Source organism: Camelus ferus, chromosome 9 (assembly GCF_009834535.1).
Source record: "Camelus ferus isolate YT-003-E chromosome 9, BCGSAC_Cfer_1.0, whole genome shotgun sequence".
In the NCBI taxonomy this organism is placed as follows: Eukaryota; Metazoa; Chordata; class Mammalia; order Artiodactyla; family Camelidae; genus Camelus; species Camelus ferus.
The window spans coordinates 11568266-11589428 of record NC_045704.1 but is presented as its reverse complement, the minus strand read 5'-3'; the positions used below and the strand labels follow the sequence as shown (position 1 = coordinate 11589428).

The 21163-nt window shown below is 40.1% G+C and overlaps 1 protein-coding gene and 1 long non-coding RNA gene across 4 annotated transcripts in view; one reads left to right on the top strand and one right to left on the bottom strand.

Annotated features, from left to right (window-relative positions):
- The first annotated feature begins 67 nt into the window (after positions 1–67).
- On the top strand, positions 68–20713 carry LOC116666026. Of its 2 annotated transcripts, none has more exons than XR_004322877.1 (3): positions 68–554; positions 2523–2846; positions 4521–5975. It is a non-coding gene; the product is annotated as an uncharacterized LOC116666026 (long non-coding RNA). The 2 variants fall into 2 exon arrangements; XR_004322876.1 differs by lacking the exon at positions 4521–5975 and adding an exon at positions 18287–20713 and having other exon boundaries at positions 69–554.
- Positions 12748–21163, bottom strand: part of ZNF577 (zinc finger protein 577) — a 26012-nt gene continuing 17596 nt past the window's right edge. For both annotated transcript variants that reach the window (XM_032487735.1, XM_032487736.1), the window contains exon 6: positions 12748–16147. In XM_032487735.1, coding sequence (XP_032343626.1) covers positions 14523–16147 — 1625 coding nt within the window. In that variant the 3' untranslated portion in view covers positions 12748–14522. The remainder of the gene's footprint in view (positions 16148–21163) is intronic.

Here is a 21163-nt window from a genome sequence, read left to right as displayed (position 1 = left end):
GGGGCCTGGAGGCGTTATTGCCGTGCAATATGGCCGCGCCAACTTCGTTACCTTACGTTACGTTGGGAGCGGCCATCTTGGACCGTGCGCCGCCATCTTGGGTCGTGCGCAGGGCAGAGAGCGACATGGCCACTCTCGCCGACCAAGCGAAAAAGCTGCAAATCCAACCTTCAGGAATTCTCTTCAGGATTTCTCACCTTTGGTTTTTTTCCCCCATGTTTTCAGCGGCTGCCAGCACAGTAACGCACGTTTAGTAGAATTTCAGCCTCTTGCCTACAGTCTTCCGACCGGACCGGAGCGCTGAACCAATCCCAGGCCAGGCCTGAGTGGACACTGGCCGCGCCCACTGTGTCTCGCAGCCCTTTTGAGGCCGCACGAAGCATGTGGCCGTATTGGAAAGGTTTGGGTCCCTACTGCAGAGAACCGGACAGAGAAATGGCGAGCGTGCACAGACAGGAGAAAGGGATTAGGAGGGGGCTAGAGCTGTATCTGAAGGATCCGAAGAGGTACGAGGAGAGCACTCCGGATGTACTTGGGGACGAGACGGAGCGGAGGTAAGGACCTCTTCAGGTAGATAGGTTTCATTCTGCGGGTCAGTGATGGGCTGTAAATGAAGTTACCAGAGATGAAGGAGAAGAATAGCAAAGGAGTTTATTAGGTTACACTGCCGTAGACAGCAGCGGGCCACACTGAAGAGAGGTGCTTGTTGCTAGGGTTGTGTATAAGTTAGGGTCACAAGATGCGTGATCCGCTTGTGCGCAAGTCTCTGGTTGTAGGTGAGGTAAGAAATTTAGGTTCCTTGCAGGGCTGTGGGGTTTATGATTCTTATAAGGTGGGCTGAAACAAGCCAGCCTGAGCTGTTGTGAGGTTAGGCATTACCAAGGGCTATTAGTTTATTAGGGCAAACATGTCCAGTAAAGAATGTGCTTTATCTGTTGAGGGATCACAGGGGGACAGATGAGAGCCCAGAAATGGGGGTTGTTGGACTTTGAAGGGTCTCGGTTGGTCCCACAACTTGTATCCCATGATACAAGATAATTCGAGATACATTCAAGAAGGATTAGTCACAGCCTGCCCAGTCATTTGTTTTTGTGAATACTGTGGCCTACTCTGTCTTTTTTGGGGGGGTGGGGAGGGGTTGTGTGTGTGTAATTAAGTTTGTTTGTTTGTCTGTCTATCTATCTGAATGGAGGTACTGGGGATTGAACCCAGGACCTCCTGCATGTTGGGCATGCACTCTACCACTAATCTTTACCCTTCCCCCTCAATTCCCTTATTAAAGTCAGTCTCTTCACTGTTTGGCAGTGCCATGTCTATCATAAATCAAGTGTCTGTGTGTGTATGGCTGGTCTAGGACCTTCTGTTCCATTGGTCTGTTGTCTATCCCTAGGCCAATGCTACTCATTTTAGCTACAGGATCTTTTCTAAGTCTCAGATGATAAAACAACGTTGCCTGCTATATTCTTTTACTACAAAATGTCTTTGTTCTTTTGGCCCTTACGTTTTTACATAAAATTTTACCTTACCTTGTCAACTTCCACCAAAAAAAAAAAAGTGTCTGGGATTTGTACTGGGACTGCATTCAATCGATAAATCTTTTGAGTAATGACATATTTATAATATGAAGTCTTAAAAGCCATGAACACCATGTATGATTCCATTCATTTAGGTCATCTTTGATGTCTCTGAATAAAGTTGATGTTACTTACAGAAGCGTTGTACATTTATATTAGATTCATTTCATGATACTTGAAATTTTTAATGCTTTTGTAAATGGTGTTTCATAATTTCATTAACTTTTTGTTGGTCGTATACAGAAATACAGTTAACTTGTATGTTGATATACCAAGCAAATGCGATAAACTGTCTTATTAATTCTCATAGCTTTTGTGTAGATCGCTGTATTGTAAATTTTAAAAGCTTCATATTTCTCGTCTACCTCAGCATCCCCACAAACAGGCTCTGTGTACCAGTGTAATAAGGGCGGTCTTTGCCACAAGTTCCTCTTCCTACCCTCCCCGGACTGTGACCTAGTGTCATTTGAACACACAAGTGAAATCTCCTCCAGTCTGTTCTTGTGTACTCCACCATGACCCCCAGTAAGGGCAGTTGTCCATGGTCCTTGCTCCCACCCCACCTACTTGGTTGCACCTTATCCCTTGGTGCTCTCTCCCATGTGACTTCCTCTCGGCATGCAATGAGTCTCGTCTCTCAGGACCTGTAAGTGTAATACTTTTTTTTCCCTGTACCTATCCTGTGTCCTTTCTTGTGGTCACAATCTGACTGATTGTCACCTTAAAAACCCACAAAAAAATTATAGCTTTTTACAGAAACAGTCATATCACCCTTAAAAAGTGAGTTTTTGTATGACTGAAACATTATGTTATACATCAGAAACTGACTGAACATTGTAAACTGACTATACTTCAATAAAAGAAAAAAAATGTTAAAAAAAAAAAAAAAAGACAAAACAGGGAGTTTTCCCCATCGGTCTCAATTTTTAAAACTTTGTTTCTTACCAGTTGCACCGGTGGGAACTGCAGTCCAGTGCTGAAAGAAGTGCTTGCAGCATTCTTGTCTTCTCCCTGATGTCAGAATTTCTCCTTTAAATATGATGTCTGTCAGAGATTTCTGTAAATATCCCTGTATCAGATTAAATCATGCCTATGTGATTAGCCTCCGTGAAAAACCCATAAACCACAGAGAGCCTCCAGGTGGATGAACACATCCACGTGCCAGGCGGGCGGTGCCCTCCGACTCCACGGTGACAGAAGCGCCTGCGTTTGTCCGCACCTCACCCTTTGGCCAGCTCTAAGCTGAGGATGATGTGTTCATTTAGGGGGCAGGTAAGTCTTGGCTGTTTTGGAGGAGTTTTAGGGCCTGTACAGCAGAGAACCTCATCCCTGGGCAAGGAGGAGGGCAACTAGCAGGGCGGACTCCAAGGAGGCCTCTCTGGTGGGGGGATTCTAGAGCAGCGTAAGGGAAAGTGCTTCAGGGCTGTCTCGTGGGGGCTGTTGACCATAGAAGGGGGAGGGAGGGCAGTTTACTGAAGGGCTTCTGGTTTGTGCCATCACTTGACTTAAGTGGTGTTACCTAGTTGTTCACACATAGGTATAGACATTTTATGTGAAACTGTGTGTATGTGTGTGCGTGCGTGCATGTGCGTGCATGCACACGTATGTGATTATTTTTAATATGCTTTTCTGCATGGTATATTTTACAATATGAATGTTTTGATAGTAGCCCATACTCCATCTTTACACAGCTGGCAGTTGGTTAGAATGAATGGCTCTTTAGTTACAGGCAACTATTTTTTTTCTTTTTATTAGACTTTTTTTTTAACTTTTTTTAATTGAGTTATAGTCATTTTACAATGTTGTGTCAAATTATAGTGTAGAGCACAATTTTTCAGTTATACATGAACATACATACATTCATTGTCACAGTCTCTTTCGCTGTGAGCCACCACAAGATCCTGTATATATTTCCCTGAGCTACACAGTACAGTCTTGTTTATCTAGTTACAGGCAACTATTGCCTTCTCTCCTCTCCTACTCCCTGCTCCTTCCTCCATTCCTTTCTCTTTTTCCCCAATACTATTTGGGTCTTTGGTGGTCACTTCAATAGTTAGTGCTTCTATGAATAGTTCATGTGACCCAATAGCTTAAATATCCCAAAGGGAAGATTGTATTTAGCCAGGCCCGAGTGCTTGGCCTAGGCACCAAGAAACTCATGCGGAAAGGGCGCTATCCTAACATCTACCATTTTCCCTCCTTCTCTTACCTGCTGGGTCTTAAGTGATGAACTCAACTGTTTCAGTCTTTTTACAGAGTCATTAGAGGACTTCAGTCTTAAATTTGGCCAACCTAAAGGACTGTGGCTGTCCGGCCCCAAGAGCTGATGACCATATGGAAGCTTATGTAGTTGGGGCCTGATTGTGAACCCTGGTCATATAATTTTTAAATATAATGAAGGCTCTGCTGCTGCCTTGTGTGGTATATTTGGCTTTGTGGCCTTCCTGGATTCAGGAAGTTTCACTGTGGCTTTCTTGCCTGAAACTTTCATTAAACCAGGTTTCTCTTTTTTCATCTTGCTGGTATTCTCTAGCAAGGGCCTCATTCTTTCCCAAATACCACACTCTCAAAGGACTGGCATCATGAAGACGTTGTGCTTGTAGGAGAGTATCTTTATTAGGAGATTCAAATTGAGGTATTTGGGGGTGAAGGATCATGATATCTGTAATTTCAGGTATTTCAGTCAAAAGAAGTAAATTGGATAAAAGAGAGAGATGGATAGATAGATGATATGTAGAAGATATATACATAAAACAAATATGGCAAAATTTAATGTTTATTCAATCTGTGTGATGTGTATAAGGGGGGTCCACTGTGCTATTCTTTGAGTTTTTATATATCTATGAATGTTTTTTATAACAAAAAAAAAACTTGCGAGAAACTACTAGTGACTGTCTTGGGATAATATGTAACTGATTCTTAGGTTGCTTGTTTTTTGTGTGGCAGGAAGTTGGAGAAGAAAGTAGACATCCTGTCCGTCGCATCTCACATCACTGCAGAAATGTTCTTAGCGCTCACTTATCTGATAAGAACTCATTTTGTCCCCATCCCTGGGAAGCACCAGGTTCCTGTTTAGTTTCCTGAGATGAAAGCCTGTGAGGAAGGAAATAATTTGATGCTGTTCGGAGTTTGTTGACCTGCTTGTATGTATAGATTGTTTTCATCAGATTTGGAAGTTTGGGATCATTATTTCTTCGCATATTCTCTATGCCCCTTATTCTGTCTCCTCTCCTTCAAGGACTTCTATTATGCATATGTTGGTGTGCTTGACGGTGTCCCCATCTCTGAGGCACTGTTTACTTTTTCTTTTTTGATTTTTTCCCACTTCACCTGGATAATCTTTATTGACCCATCTTCATGTTTGCCTGTTCTTTCTTCTGCCAGCTGAAATCTGCTGTGAAGCCCTTCTAGTAAATTCTTTTTTTTTTTAATCATCTCTCTTTGTTGATATGCTCTATTTGGTAAAACATCATTGTCATATTTTCCTTTATTTCTTCAGAAATAGTTTCTTTTAGTTCCTCAAACATATTTTAATAGCCAATTTAATGTCTTTGTGTAGTAAATCTGACATATGAGACCCCTCAGGAACTGTTTCTATAGGCCGCTTTTTTTTTCCCTGTGTATAGATCGTACTTCCCTCATTCTTTGTGTATCACAATTTTTTATTGAAGCTAGACATTGTAGGCAATATAATGTTGCTACCTTGGATGTCGAATTCCCCCTCTCCTCAGAATCTGTTGCTGTGGCTGTAACTGTTGCTGCAGTTTGTTTAGTGACATTCCTGGACTAATTCTGTAAAGTCTGTTCTCCTGTAGTGTGCAGTCACTTAAGTCTCTGCCTGGTTAGCTAATAATTGATCAGAGATTTCCTCAGTTGCCTTGAGTCAGTGAGTCCTCCACCCTTGGCCAAAGGTACTTTGTGTGTGTTGAGGCACTACTTCAATGCCCAGCCACTTTACAAGTCTGCCTTAGCCTTCTCGTCCTGCTGCAGGATTTCAAGGTCAGCCAGAGGTTAATTATTGGCGACCTTCACGTCTTTTCTGGGCAGGCACATATTCCTGTGTACGTGTGTGACCTTTTAGATCCTCAGGAATGTGTCAGAGTGCTTCATAGCTCCTTGGGTCTTAAGTGATGAACTCAATTGTTTCAGTCTTTTTACAGAGTCATTAGAGGACTTCAGTCTTAAATTTGGCCAACCTAAAGGACTGTGGCTGTCCGGCCATGTGAACATCTTATTCTTATGATACACCTTTTAAGAATTTTGGCCTTGGCTAATGTTTACCCCAACTCGTATTGCAGCCTTAACCTACCACAGTGTAAAACAATTGAAACTGATCCTTTCTGATGAAAGGTTTTCTTGCTACTGTAGCTATGAGGCTGCTGTTTTTCTAGGGCTAGTGCAGAGCTTGGGGAGAGGGAGCTGGGAGTAAACAAAGGTAAAACTCCACAAACCCTGTTTTTACTGCTGAGGTTCAAAATTTTTTTCTTGACAAAAAAATGCTCTTCAGATTGTTGTTAGACTTTGGTTAATTTCTAGAGTTGTAAAAAAGTTGACTTTAGTAATTTTGCCAGTATTTATGTTGCTTTTCTAAAACAGTAGATTTACACAGCATCTCACTCTGCTATTTTGGAAGTCTTGCCTCATCACCTCATTTACTTCTGCACAATAACCTAATAGGATACAATTTATTAATTTCATAGGTAAATGCCCTAAGTCTTACAATGATTCAGCTGCTTCCATGAGTTACAGTTGTTGGCATACAAAGCCAGTACTGCTTATCATTATACAATATTGCATCCAATTTAGTAAGTTGTCCTAATAAACCGTTAACATTTCTGATATGTCCTCAAATTATTCCTGTCCAATTTCAACTAGCATGCTTCCATCAATTATTCCAAAGAAAAACAATCACAAAGCATCATGATAATAGTAACCCTTATGTGGTATTGTATTTATTTGACAGTTGTCTGCCTTCTGAGTGAAGCTGGAAACTTCCACATGGCTAAGTCAATGTCATACAGATCTTTGCATCATCAGTATCTTGGGTGTATGTCTGTCATGTCTAGACATCTAGGATGTCCTTGCTTGAATAACCAGATTCTTTGGAGAAAAGAAACCATTGTGAATGGCCCACTAGCAATTTTGGAATTATTCCCCCACCATTTAAAAGCGGAATCTTGGTGCTTGGAGATCTTGAAGCAACAGTATCAGGGAGCTCAGGGTGGGATAACATGCTGCCAAAAACATAGTGGTGTGCTGCACCCAGAGGTGAAAGTTGGAAAAAACATTATAAATTGTAACGGACAGAATTGGCAAAGTAAAACAAAACGAAGGTGCTTGCTAGAAATAGGATGGTTTGAGTGGCTTTTGCCTCAGGAGAGAGTCTGTGGGAGTTTCTGAGGGTGTGCATATGCTTCAGTGTCTAGTGGTGTCTGTGTAGGAGAAGGACCGTGTGAACACTGGCCCCAGTCATAAGTCCCGTGAGCACAACATCTGGGAAGGTCATTGTAAGTGTGTATTTTGTAGTACTAGATGTTTCAGGCTTTTTCGAAGAACACAGCCCATAATCCCGGAGCTTGGTAGAACTGCCAAGACGCGGATGAGCCTCTAAATGGATAAGAATAAAGGTGTTTTATCAGCAGGTTGGAGATCGAACATAGGGAGCAGGAGGAACGGATGTTCTTCCAAGCTGTCTTTGAGCCCCATTGACCCACCAGTTCTGGGGCTGACGGTGATTGCCTGAAAGTTGCTCAAGAGGCAAGTGGTGCAGAGGGAAAGGCCTCGGGCTGTTCTGTGGATATAGTAGACAAGCTTACACCAAGCGCTGCCCACGATGTTGTGACTCCCCAGATAAATATCATCTGAAGGATTCCCTTGAAGAGAAGAACCAGGATGTTGGCCACAGCCTTGTTGGTGAGAACCAAGTGTATGGGCTTCCAGGCGTGGCCAGTGCAGGATGTGGAAGTGTAGGCTGAGAGAAGATAGATATTCCCCAGGACTCCGATACCTCTGGACCAGGAAAAGGAGCTTCAGGATCAAGTCACCAAAAATCATTCTCGTGGGATCATGGGAAGAAGCAGTTCAGAAAAGAACCTGGAGGTCATGAAGTTAGAACGCAGAGTGACAGCAGCACCAGTCACAGATCGGCTCCCTTATTCCCGGTTCTGATAGGGACTCTCGGGCCCTCAGTCATTTCCCTTTCTGAGGATAGAGATTTCAGTCCCGGGGAGGGGATCCAGAGCAGTGAGCTCAAAATTGCCGCTCCGAGTGGCCATCCTGGCATGTCTTCTGTTTATTCTCACACACAGATGCAAGATGGTTATGTAGTCTATTTCCCAAATCCTTCAGTGTATATGTCTAGGGCATAAGCTCCAAGGTATAAAGCTTTATCTTTCATTTTGAAAGCCCTTCTTAAGCATCTCCTATATGCCAGCGCAGGCTGTCAGCTCTCAGAGATACAAAGATTAACCGACTTGGATCACTGTTCCAAAGGGCTAAGAGCCTAGTGTGGGAGACACATATATAAAGTATGATAGAATAAAATATAAATCATGCCGAGAATTAAGGATATAAATGGTATTGTGGAAACGAGTGTCAGGGATCCCAGCGTTTAGGGATTCTATGATAATATATCAACATTTTAATTTGCATTAATTGAGTCAATTGTTCTCTCAGAGATTAATATGTGTCTGTCACAAGGAATAAACTAATACAGAGATATAGAGAGGAAAAAAGTTCATCTGTGTCCTCTGTCTCTAATCTCTAACCTTACTCCTCTCCTCCCTGAGATAACCATATATCTCAGTGTGCATTCTTCCACAATTTTCTTCCTGTTCTTACAAAATGTGTGTGTGTTTTAGCAATCACTAATAAGTATAGGGTTAAATGTGCTGCTTATGTTTAGAAATTTAAAGCATTCTTTCTCATAAAACATGGACCAAAGGAAAAAAATCATACTGCAAATATGGCATTAAGAAAATAATATATCATGGCCATGTGAGACGTACCAGGAAAGCAAGGATAATATTTTATTAATAAAATTCTTGTTATTATAAAATTCACTTGATATTTCTAAAAAGAAAATTCATAGGACTGTCTTCATTGATGCTAAAAAAGCCTTTGACAAAAATCAACATGATTTTTTTAAAAACCACTCAAGGATAAAGAAGTTTATGGAGACCTCCTTGGCATGATTATGTGTTTATATACAAGCATTTTACTTAAAGGGAAATACTGCAGGAACAAAAATCAAGGAGGGCCACTATTTCAGTTATTAATGTTGTCCTCTAAGTATTTAGCCAAGAGAAAACAAATAAGCATAAAAATTTAAAAAGAAATAAAGTTTGCAGGTGATATGATAGTATAGCAGAGAATCAGTGCTACAACAAACTCAGTTAAAAAAAGAATTTAGGAAGGTAGCAAATTATAAAATTTATACATAAAAATCATATATACAATTAATACTTGTAATATGTAATGAAAGAGAACATTCTATTTATAAAACTAATCAAAAGTTATCATTTTCAGGAACAAACTTACGAAAAACATAGAAAAGTGTGAAAGTTTCATGCAGAAAAGATTTCAAATACTCCAGTGGGATATCAAAGTCGACCTAGGCAAGTGAAAGGACATCCTTGCTTTTGCATTCACCACATGAATAAAGCAATAAAATATGATTGTTAAGCTACAGTGGTGGGCCCTACTTAATTCAGTCAGTAAAGAGTAAGTTTTTAAAATGTGGTTATTAGAGAACAGTGTAGGTAATTAGACTAAGTCTGTGTAGACAAGGCCTAGATTCTGTTAGCCCTAATGTGTAGATGCAATCAGCTTAATTTAAAATTTGGAATCTAAAAAAAAAAATATTTTGGCATCTTACGGTTTTTGTATAGCTAGGCACTTTATTTCTGTCTCTTGAATTGAAAGCACACTTCCATATAGAGTCATGTAATTGTCCTGAAATAAGATGCTTATAAATGGAACAGCTACACAGCTAGCCTAGTTTTCCCACAATCTTTAGCACCTAAGATGTTTTTTAAAAGCTTCTAAATGCCTAATATAAAGGGAGATGCTTATAGCCACAACATAAACAAACAAACAAAAATCTAACCATTATAAAGACATCTGTTCTCCACAAGATAATTTAAGAATTTAATGCCAAGTGAAAATAAGAATAAGCTTTTTGCTGGAACCAGATGAGTTGGTGTTTTAAATTACGTGGAAAGAAACATGCAAGATTAGGTAGGAAATGTATAAAAGAAGTGCTGTGTGCTATGGAGTAGTTCCACAGATACTACAGCAAACTGCAGTCTACACGCCCAAGCGCTGTGCTCACACACAGACAGGCAAACAGAGCAGCAGAATGGATGAGAGTGAAAGATGCCTCAGTCGTTTCAAATGAAACCCTACATGTAAGTATTAGAAGAAACCAGGAGTGTATCCCTCTATGACCTGGGAGTAGGGAAGGGCTTCCTAACTCTTACTGAACATCAAGAGGCAATAAAATATTGATACAGACAACTACATAAAAGTTAAAAAGAAACAAAAAAGTTTTCATGAAATACTAGAAGTAAAAGACAGGGCAGTTTCTGCTTCTGGTAATAAGCTGAGTAAATCTTGCTGAAGCAACTCTCCTGCAAATAACCACCACGGACTCTGGACAAAGTATACCTACTTTTTAATGACTATCTACAGAGTTAGTTCACCAAAGAGTGAACAGCAGCAGGCAAATCCTGCTGGGTTGACACTTGGAAGACGTGGGTTTTCCATTTTTTTTAAATGACTCAGTTCCTGAGGGCAGGCTGTAGCTGGCACCATGCACCCAGAGCCCAGAAAGATCCCCTGCAGTCCTGTTGGTTTAAAGAACCAAAGGACAAAGTTCAGCATAGCCACAGATGCTGCTAAAAGTAAAAGGAAATCTGATATAAAAACAGCCACAAAGGTGGTACCACAAATTTTAGATATACCCTCCACCTAAGACCCTGGCTGGTCCCTGAATATGCACGCCTGGGGCAGATACCAAGCCGTCCGCCAGAGACTAAAATGATGAAATCAATGTTATTATGTTACCTTGTATCTTCTTTCCCCATTTTGCTCCCAAATTTTAAAGATTTTATAATTTCTGTGCTGTCATTGTTTGTAGCACTTACGTGAGGCTCTGTAACTGACGTTCCCATCATCTAAAGGCTGATCTGTACGGTTATGTGGATTCCATGCTTACTCTCAGTTCTTTTGCCATTGTTCATCTGTCTGTCTCTTATGGGTAAAACTCATGTTTTAGTAATTTCTTCACAAATTTCATGCATGTTCTTGCATGTTCAGCAATGTCTGCCTCTTGGTACTTGAAAGACTTACTTATTGGAGGCGAAGAGTTGTCTTTGTGATAGTGAACCTTCTCATTTAATGACCAATCCACCTCTTCCTTTATTATGGTAATTTAAAAAATCTTCCAGGGTGGGGCAGGTATAGCTGAGTGGTAGAGTGGATGTTTCACATGCACAGGGTCCTGGGTTCAATCCCCAGTACTTCCATTAAAATAAATATATACAATAAAGTAAAATTAATATATGAATAAAACTAATTCCCTCCCCCCCAAAAAAAAACCTTCCAATAAAGTGGTATAAATCTTTCAAATTCTCTCGTAATTCCTATTGTGAACTGACAACTTTTCCAGAGTGTTCTGATTATTGCTGGTGCCTGGCACTCCAGTGAAGTTGCATACTGACCAGAGAATCAGTGAGTAATCAGAGTATCTAGAGAATCCTACTGGACTCTCATTCCGCCTGGTTGTCTGTGGCTTCTCCTCCTCCCACAGAGGCACTCACATCATCTGCAGATAAAGATTTTGTTTCTTCATTTCCAATTTGTAAACTCTTCAGTTGTTACTCACTGTCGCACTGTGCAGGTTAAAGACCTCCAGCAAAGTGTTTAGCAGAAATAGAGGCAACAGACTTGTGTTCCTCATTGGTGAACAACTAGGCAACATCTTCAAAGTCTCTCATCCTTAAATATGATGTAAAGTTTTGGTAGAAGATATACTCACACCTGTTTTGCTAAGCAGTTTTTTTTTCGTAAGTAACTTAATTTTTATCTGCATTTTGAGGGCTAAGTTTCTTGCTATGTCATTCTTTTTAAATGTATTTTTATTGGTGTAAAAATGTAGAAAATAGAAAATTAACCATTTCAGAGTATATAATTTGGGGGCCATTTCCTACATTCACAATGTTATGCAACCGCCACCTCTATCTAGTTCCAAAACATTTTCGTCATTCTAAAAGAGAACCCCATATTCATTAATTAGCCAGTCTCTATGCCTCCTCCCCCCAGGTCCTGGTAACCACCAATTTGCTTTATGTCTCTATAAAGTTACCTATTCTGCACATTTCATATAAATAGAAACACAATATGTGGTCTTTTGTGTCTGGCTTCTTTCATTTGGCATAATGTTTTTGAGGTTTATTCATGTAATAATATGTATTGATACTTCACTTGTATAGGTGATTAATATTCCATTACACATATGTGTGTGTGTATATGTGTAGACACACACCACATTTTGTTTATCCACTAATCCACTGATGGGGTTTTGGGTTGTTTTACCTTCTGGCTATTGTGAATAGCGCTATGAATACTCATGTGCAAATATTTAAGTACCTGTTTTCAGTTTCGTTGGGTATACACCCAAGAGTGGAATTCCTGGGTCATATAGTCATTCTATGTTTAACTGTTTAGAAGGGCCACCAAATTGGTTTCCATAGCAATGGAACCATTTTTACACTCCAGCAGTGTTCAGGAGTTCCAATTCTGCAGTGTTTTCTTAATATTAGCAAAATACCAGGCATTTTAGGAAAGGCTGAGAGGGAACTGTTTGTAGTGCCCAAGGACGTGTTATAATAATGATTCCAAAGTTCCTTTGTGACCCAGCACTGGAAACATATCCACGTGAACTCACCACATGTAATCCCATCTTTTTCCCTCCTTCAGTCTCATGTGCTGCTTTGTTTTATTATTTATTGTAAATCTTTTATCATCTTTGGATATTTAAAAAATAAGGCTCCAGAAAAATGTAGGCTTCGAGAAGTGATGGCCCATCACAGTTGGCAGATAGATTACAAAAGACAATAAAAACAAAATTGAGGAAAACAAACCCATGTGGGATATGACTTCATGAGTCAAATTACATATTACAAGGCATTTTAATTGATAAGGAAATAGAACAGTTCTATTTATATTAGATTATATTACTCACCACTCTGTGCCTATGCTGAGAATTTATTAAACCCTAAAAATTACATTCCTTCCTGTAAATTCCGAAAATAAAAATTAAGTACATAAAGTCCATGTTATGTAGTGTAGTCCACAACATAACCACGACAAACCTTGGTTGACACTCATCTGATCCTGTTCTGATTGTTTTTGTATATTCAAACAGTATTGTATTTGTAGTGAAAATGCCTAATATTTATAGTAGGATATTCTCTAAAACAATTATGCTAAGCCCTTATAAAATTATTTCATTCTATATATAGTTTCCAAGTTTACTTAATGACTCAAATCTAGAACACCATCACTTGTAGAAAAGCCCTTAATAATGAAATGATGACATTCCATCAACTGTAACATGTGTCACAATTTAAGATACAGTCAGATATGAAGAAATAAATCCATGAAATACAAAAATAAATTATCATTTACCATTGATGCTTTTTGCCACACTCACTGTATTCATAAAAGCTCTGTGTGGAGCAAACTGTTTCTAGTTTTAAGAGCTTATGAGCACAGAGAACTATATTCAATACCTTGTGATAGCCTATAATGCAAAAATATGAAAAGGAGTGTGTGTGTATATATCTATATATATATCTGAACCACTATGCTGTACACCAGAAATTAGCACATTATAAACCAACTATACTTCAATACAAAAAAATTTTTTTAAAAGAGCCTATGGCGGTTAATGATATCCAATCTTCCACAGATCGTGACTATAATCACAATATTTCTGTGATATATGAGTTCACTGGAGTAGAAAAAAGATATGATTCCTTAAGGATTTTATACCTTCACTGAATCTAGAAATTATTCCCTTGTCTGAGAATAGGGTCTTTCTACTTTGTGAGTTAGCGGGCAATTAAGGAGTTCTGTGAATTGTAAGTAAACCATTTTAAACAATCACTGCAACTCGTGGTGTTTCTTTCTTGCTGTGCAGTGAGTTTTGTGGCCAAAGGAAGACTTTAACTATAGCCATTGGAGTTTCTCCTGAATTAAGTACCTGCTGTTCAATATGTCACTTTCAAAAGTGTTCCTCATTCCGTTTCAAAGATTTACCTGTTACATGAGTTTGTGGATGATCTGTGACATCCAGATGAAGGATATACTTCATTTACTACGGCTTTCCTCCTACATGAGTTTGCTGATGTAAGGAAGATACGCATTAACTGGCAAGATTCTGTCACATTCACTGCGTCTAATGGATCTCTCTCCCCTATACAAGATGTTCAAAGAGTTTTAACTTTCTAGGGAATGCTCCACATTCCTGAAATTTTTATTTTTGTGTACAATGAGATGTAATTTCCCCCAGCTTGATGGCATTCACTGCAACTGTAGGGTCCCTCTCTTGGATGAATACCCTAATGCATAACAAACATGACTTGAAAAATAATAATTTCCCACCTTCCCTGCATCCGCAGGTTGTCACCTCCTAAACGCATAACCTGTGCCTCTCAAATAAAGTCTTTTGACAACTGCATGTATGTTTCTTTTTTGGTGAGATCCCTAAGGTATAATGAGAGGATGTCTTCAGATGGAAGACGTACAACTTTCATTCCACATCTAAGGTTTCCTTCCTACAAGAGTCTACTGTAATTACAACACACATAGCATTTCTATTCTGTATGAATTCTCTGAGCAGGTAAGATTAATCAAAAGAGCTTTCTTACATTCCCATGGTCATCAGGTAGAGGATTTTCCTGGGTGCTGCGTTTGCTGATGACTAACTAGGGCTGACTTCCGAAGGAAGGCTTTTGGACATTCACTGCATCCATAGGGCCTCTCTCCTGTGTGAGTTCTCCGGTGACCAATCAGAGTTGACAGAGTCGCAAATGCTTTCTTGCAATCACGGCATTCATACGGTTTCTCTCCTGTGTGGATTCTCTGATGTACAGTGAGGTAGGATTTAGCTGTGAAGGCTTTATCACACACACTGCACTTGAACGGTCTCTCGCCTGTGTGGGTTCTCTGATGAATCACCAGAGTCGACTTACACGACAGAACCTTCCCGCATTCACGGCATCCATACGATTTCACTCGGGCATGACAATTCTGCAGATGGTTGGTGAGACCCGACTTCTGGATGAAGGCTTGCTGACACTCGTCACACCCATACGGCCTCTCACCTGTGTGAATTCGCTGATGAATCATGAGATGTGCCTTAGTGGAGAAGGCTTTCTCACAATTCAAGCATCCATAGGGTCTCTCTCCTGTGTGAGTTCTCTCATGTACAGTGAGGTGTGCCTTTGATGTGAAGGCTTTATCGCATACACTGCATCTGAAGGGTCTCTCGCCTGTATGGGTTCTCCGATGTATAGTGAGCGTTGACTTTGAGGACAAAACCTTCCCACATTCACTGCATTCATGGGATTTCCCTTCTGCGTGATGAGTTTTCTTATGATTACTGAGATCTGACTTCTGGATGAAGGCCTGTTGACATTCACTGCATCCATAGGGTCTCTCTCCTGTGTGAAGTCGCTGATGAATCAAGAGCTGAGCCTTTTTTGCGAAGGCTTTCTTACAGCCTGAGCATTCGTATGGTTTCTCTCCTGTGTGAGTTCTCTGATGTGCAGTGAGATGCGTCCTAACCATGAAGGCTTTATCACATGCTCTGCATCTGAAAGGTCTCTCTCCTGAGTGAGTCCTCTGGTGTAAAATGAGTTTTGACTTCCAAGGAAAAGTTTTCCCACATTTACTGCATCCATAGGATTTCCCTTCTCTGTGTCGGGTTTTCTGATGATAGGTGAGAGCTGACTTTGTAATGAAGGCTCTCTGACATTCACTGCATCCATAGGGTCTCTCTCCTGTGTGAATTCGCTGATGAATCAGGAGCTGAGCCTTTTTTGAGAAGGCTTTCCCACAATCTGAGCATTCGTATGGTTTCTCTCCTGTGTGATTTCTCTGATGTGCAGTGAGATGCGTCCTAACCATGAAGGCTTTATCACATACTCTGCATCTGAAAGGTCTCTCTCCTGAATGAGTCTTATGATGTAAAATGAGTTTTGACTTCCAAGGAAAAGCTTTCCCACATTTACTGCATCTGTAGGATTTCCCTTCTCTATGACAGGTATTCTGATGATAGGTGAGCGCTGCCTCTGTAACGAAGGCTCTCTGACATTCACCGCATCCGTAGGGTCTCTCTCCTGTGTGAGTTTCCTGATGAGTAATTAGCTTTAACTTACTGGGAAATGCTCTCTTACAATCTCGGCATTCGTGGGATGTCTTTCCTGCGTGAGTTCTCCGAGGCATGGTCTTAAGTGGTTTCCAAGCATTCGTCGCACTTTCATTGTATGCATGTGGTTTCTCACCTAAAGGAGTTGAGTCATAATTAGCGAGCTCTGACTGCTAGATGAAAGCCAGAGTTGCCCACAACAGAAAGGGCAAGATAACAAGGAGAGGTCCAGAGAAGGTTTTTTTCTCTCATTTACTATAAAAAATATTAGCGAGACAATCAGTAAAATTTGAGTAAGCTCTGTAGATTGGATGACAGTTCTGTGTCAATATCAACATCCTGATTTTGATAATCTGTATTCTATTTATGGTTTTAAAATGCCCGTATTTCTAGGAAATACACACTTAAGTATTTAGGGGTAAAAATCTCAGAAAAACTGTGTGTGTGTGTGTGTAACGACAGATTAGGCAGACTATGATAAAGCAAATGTGGTAAAATATCACCACCTATGGAAATCTGCAAAAACAATGTGCATGAAATTTGTATATAGTTTTGGGATTTCACTGTTTAGAAATAAACATTTTCAAAGGGAAAAAAACAGAAAATAAAGGAAGACATTTATATAAAGCTATGCAGGTGCACTACTCATAATGGCCTGAATGCAGAATGAATTGTTTTATTTTCACACAACAGCATCCTGCACGGTGCTCTGGTGTATGTGTATGTAAGTATGTGTGTGTATGTATATATATATATATTTTTTTTTGGTGTGGGGGTTAATTATTAATTTTTAATGGAGGTACTGGGGATTGAACCCAGGACCTCGTGCATGCTAAGCATGTGCTCTACCCCTGAGCTATAGCTTCCCCTCTGTGCTCTGGTATTCTTGATCTAGACGCTGGTTACACAGTGTGCTAACTGCAAAAATTAACTGCGCAGTATACTTTTATCTGTATACTTTCCTGTGTTATACTTCAAACAAAGAAGTAAACAAAAATGCAGGCAGGAGTCAGGAAATGCTCACATGCACGAGAATCCTGGAAGGAATTTGGGTGTTATATTAATAATAACCGGATGCCATTCAAAATAACAGTACGAGGGAGATGACATGTCCCAATTTTCACTTTAGAACTGTCATCCTTTGTGTATGTGTATCAGTCATCACACGGACCAGGTTTTAAATATTGTGACATAGATGCTGTTTTTAGGCTTGTGGACTGTGGTTGTGAAAATTGGTAATGATCTGCTATGTCTTATAGCATTTTTCTTACTTTTTTTGGTATAGACTTGTTTTTAATTTAAAATTGTTCCTGCAATAGCGTAACACTTAAAAAGAAAAAATTCAAACATACACAAATGTAGAGATGGTACAGTGAACCCCCCATATACTCACCACCCAAATTAAATCACTTAGATTATACTTTAGCTCTTTCCCTCCACCCTCCAACTCAGAAGACTGCTCTTTCTATATGATGGTTTCTCTTCCAAACACCTTTTTTTCTGCCCAGGTAACAGTCAAAACCTTATCTTTTTAAAAATCCAGATGTTTCTGAAGTTTATCTTTATGGTCATGACCTTTGTGGGTGAGAAGCTGGAAACACTGAGTTTCCTTAGCTACTGTTTATAAATAAATAAAAATAATAATCTGGCTATTACGTGGAGAACAGAGAGAAGCAAGATTAAAGAAGTAAGAGTATTTTCAAGAAAACTATAATAATTTTGGCAAAAAATAATGGACATTGAGGCTTGAGTGAAAACCATAGTTACAGAAAAGAGTGGAGACCCTCAGGACGTGATAAGGAGACAGACTAGACTTGCTGATGGATTGTATCTGTGGTGGGAGTGAAAAGAGGAACCAAAAGTGACATGAAATCTGAGGTAGCTGTTAGCTCCCCAAGTGAAGAAATGAAATATCCAGGTGACTGTATGAGGATAAGGGAAGGTCTGGCCTGTAGACAGAAATTTGGGTCATCAGTATATAAACAGTATTGTTAAGGCCATGAAATTTAATGAAATCACACTGGGAACAAGTGATAGAAATAGGCAGGGATGCAGCTTCGTGCTTTCCAACCCTGAAGACTTTAAAAGATGCCCAGAGAATGGAGAAAACCCATCCATCAGGCACAAACAATGAGGACAAAGAAAAGATGCCGAGTTAAGTCTTGAATGAATATCTGGGGAGGCAGGTTAGAATGAAGGACCTTCCACTTCTCACTTCAAGGTAAGCGTAGTTAACTGCTCTTACTGATTTTTTCTTCTCTAATTAATTCTGCAGGAACAGACAATGAACTTTCCCAAAGCTCTAATATCATATTTAGAGACCACCACTGTGGTCAGCGTTCCCACCTACTAGCTTGCTTGGATTCATTCTCACCTGGCTCACAGAAGTCCACCTGGACAGTGGACCAGATATCCTTACCCAGGATAAAAGGTGCTGCTGTATTAACCAGAAGACTTGTTACATTATTTGATCCGGTAAAAGAGGTAAAAACAGGAGATGTGGAGAAAACAGGAAGTGACACTGCCGAAGAGGAAGTAGAGGAAAAGGAAGAAGTCTGGATGCTGCCAAGAAAACAACGTTCTACTGAACAATGAATCAATCCGAAAAAGAGAGAAAGGCACTTTTTTTCTTGAAACAGCAAGCAGGAGAGCCTCACCAAGAATTCAGGTATTGGTAATGACCTTTCAAGTTTTAGCCTTGTTAAACACACTTGGAAGGGTCAACCCTTCATGGCCAACTGCTTTACTTTCAAGGTCTCCCATCCTGCTGCTCCTCAGTTGCTCACTCACCTGAGAAGCACGGACACTGCATTTCATCTGCTACTCTCCATGGCTCCTCGCCATGCTTGAAATTAAGGATCATATCTGGTTTGGAAGCTTGACAGCCGGTTCATGGGAAACGACAAAGACCTGGACACTTATCACGGACTTGGTGGGGGATGTCTAGGAAGAGCACAGAACGTCTCCTGAACTGACACACTAGCACCTGGGCAGATTAAAGATCTAATGAAGGAGAAAGCACATTAAGTTCCATCTGGGAACAGAAGAGGGAATGAGCATCTGTCTAGAAGCTCAAGTCCAGGATCTGGAAGCTCTTTGGAAGCCAGGGGAGCTGGAAGGGGGAAGCCTACTGGCTGTGCTCTCTGAGTGACGCAGGGCAGTCATCCTTAACTGGTGTCACAGGTTGCTGTAATTCTCCGACATCACGTCCTGGTAGCTGCCACTCCTCCTAGGTAAAGTCCACCGACACATCCTCAGGTGACATTAATCCCTGCAATTACCACACGTTCTTCTTCAATTTGTGATGATCATTTCTGATGAGAAGAAGACCTACAGATACACCTTCTGGTTGTTTTCACCATCAGTTACAAAGGCTATATCTCTGTAACAGTTTTCATTGGAAAGAAGTAAAGTGCCATTAAATCCATCTGGCGACTGAACACCTAATCCAGTAAAATTAGAAGTTTTTGTAAGGCATACTGATTAAATTCTACATGTAAGACATCCCTAAGATAGTAATCTCTGAAAACCATTTTTAACGTCTATTTAAAAGGTAGAGAACTAAGTGCTAACATATAAACACAGCAAGTATCTGTCCTCAAAGAGCTTTTATCTTGAACATTTTCCAACAGATAGAACAAAGAATAGAATCAGACATGAAATGACTACACGTGCAGGAATTACCAGCACTGAATATTAATAGGAATATTCAATATAAATATTTAATATATTGAGAAATAAGCTATCTTAAATATGGAGAAGGAATAAGATATTATTGAAATGACCACTTAGATGTATATAAACCAGAAGAAAATTTTAAAAATAGAGTCAATCCTCATTATTTATGGATCTATTGTGAATTCACCACCTACTAAAATTCCTCTGTAACCCAAAATCAATAGTCGCAGCACTTCTGTGACCATTTGCAGACACATAGATACAGTTCTAAAGATGCCCCTCCAGATTCCTGTCCCTTAATTGGTCAAACAAACATTAATTTTGGAAGTGCTGTGAAGGGAGTCTGGAGATGTGATCAAGGTTACTAATAACCTGACCACAAGATAGGGAGATTAACCTGAATTATCGGTGGGCCCAGTGCAGTCACATACTAGTTTAAAGGAAGAGACAGTCAGATATGTGTCAGAAAGGGAAGCTGAAGAGATCTGAAGTACAAGAGGAACTCAAACGCCTGCTGGAGGGGGATCACATGGAAAGCGTCAAAAGGAAAGGAGGCAGCCTCTAGGAGAAAAGATTGACCCCTCAGCTGACAGCCAGCGAAGAAACAATGATCTCAGTCTTACAGTCACAAGAGAGTGGTTTCTACCTACAACCTGCATAAGCTTGGAAGTGGATTCTCGCCAGCACTTTGTTGGCCAGTACTGTGATTTCAATCTCAAGAAGAAGAGAGCAGGGAAACCAGCCACGCCCACTCAAACTTCTGATTTAAGGGACTGTGAAATAATACATTGGCAGTGTTTTAAGATGCTAAGAGTTGGTGAGAATTCGTTTCAGCACCAACAGAAAACTAACACATTATTGATACCAAAAACATTAAAAACATTTTTCTTTTAATGGAGGTAATGGGGATTGAACCCAGGACCTTGCATATGCTAAGCACGCACCCTACCACTGAGGTATACCTCCACCCCTCAAAAACAACTTGTAATTCAATTTAAATACATCATAAATTCTTACACATGTATTCACCAGTATTCCTTTTATTTGAACACTATGGCCTACATTTCCCCATTCTACCTTTGTCCTAATCTCAATTTTATGGTTTATTTTTTCTCAAATTCTGAATTTAGGAACATGCATGTTTCCATTTAATAGTTATTTTTATAAGCCTCTGTAAATTCAGGAGGAAGAAAGGCAAAATAGAGAAACAGAGAAAAACTCATCAGGGCCTTCCTCGGTCGTTTTCTCCCATTCTTAGAAAATGACCAACATTTCTAGGGTACGGTCTACTCTGTTGTCTTTTTGGGTTCTGAACATCTGACAGAAGATCTCTGATCAAGGGTAAAGGAGACATTCAGAGAAGGGCCTGGCTTTTAGAATTTTAACAATTACTCAACTCCTCTTTTTTGATGAAGGACAAATTCTTAAAAGCACAAGGCTGGGACTGGCAAAAGGAGCCCCCAGAGATCAGACG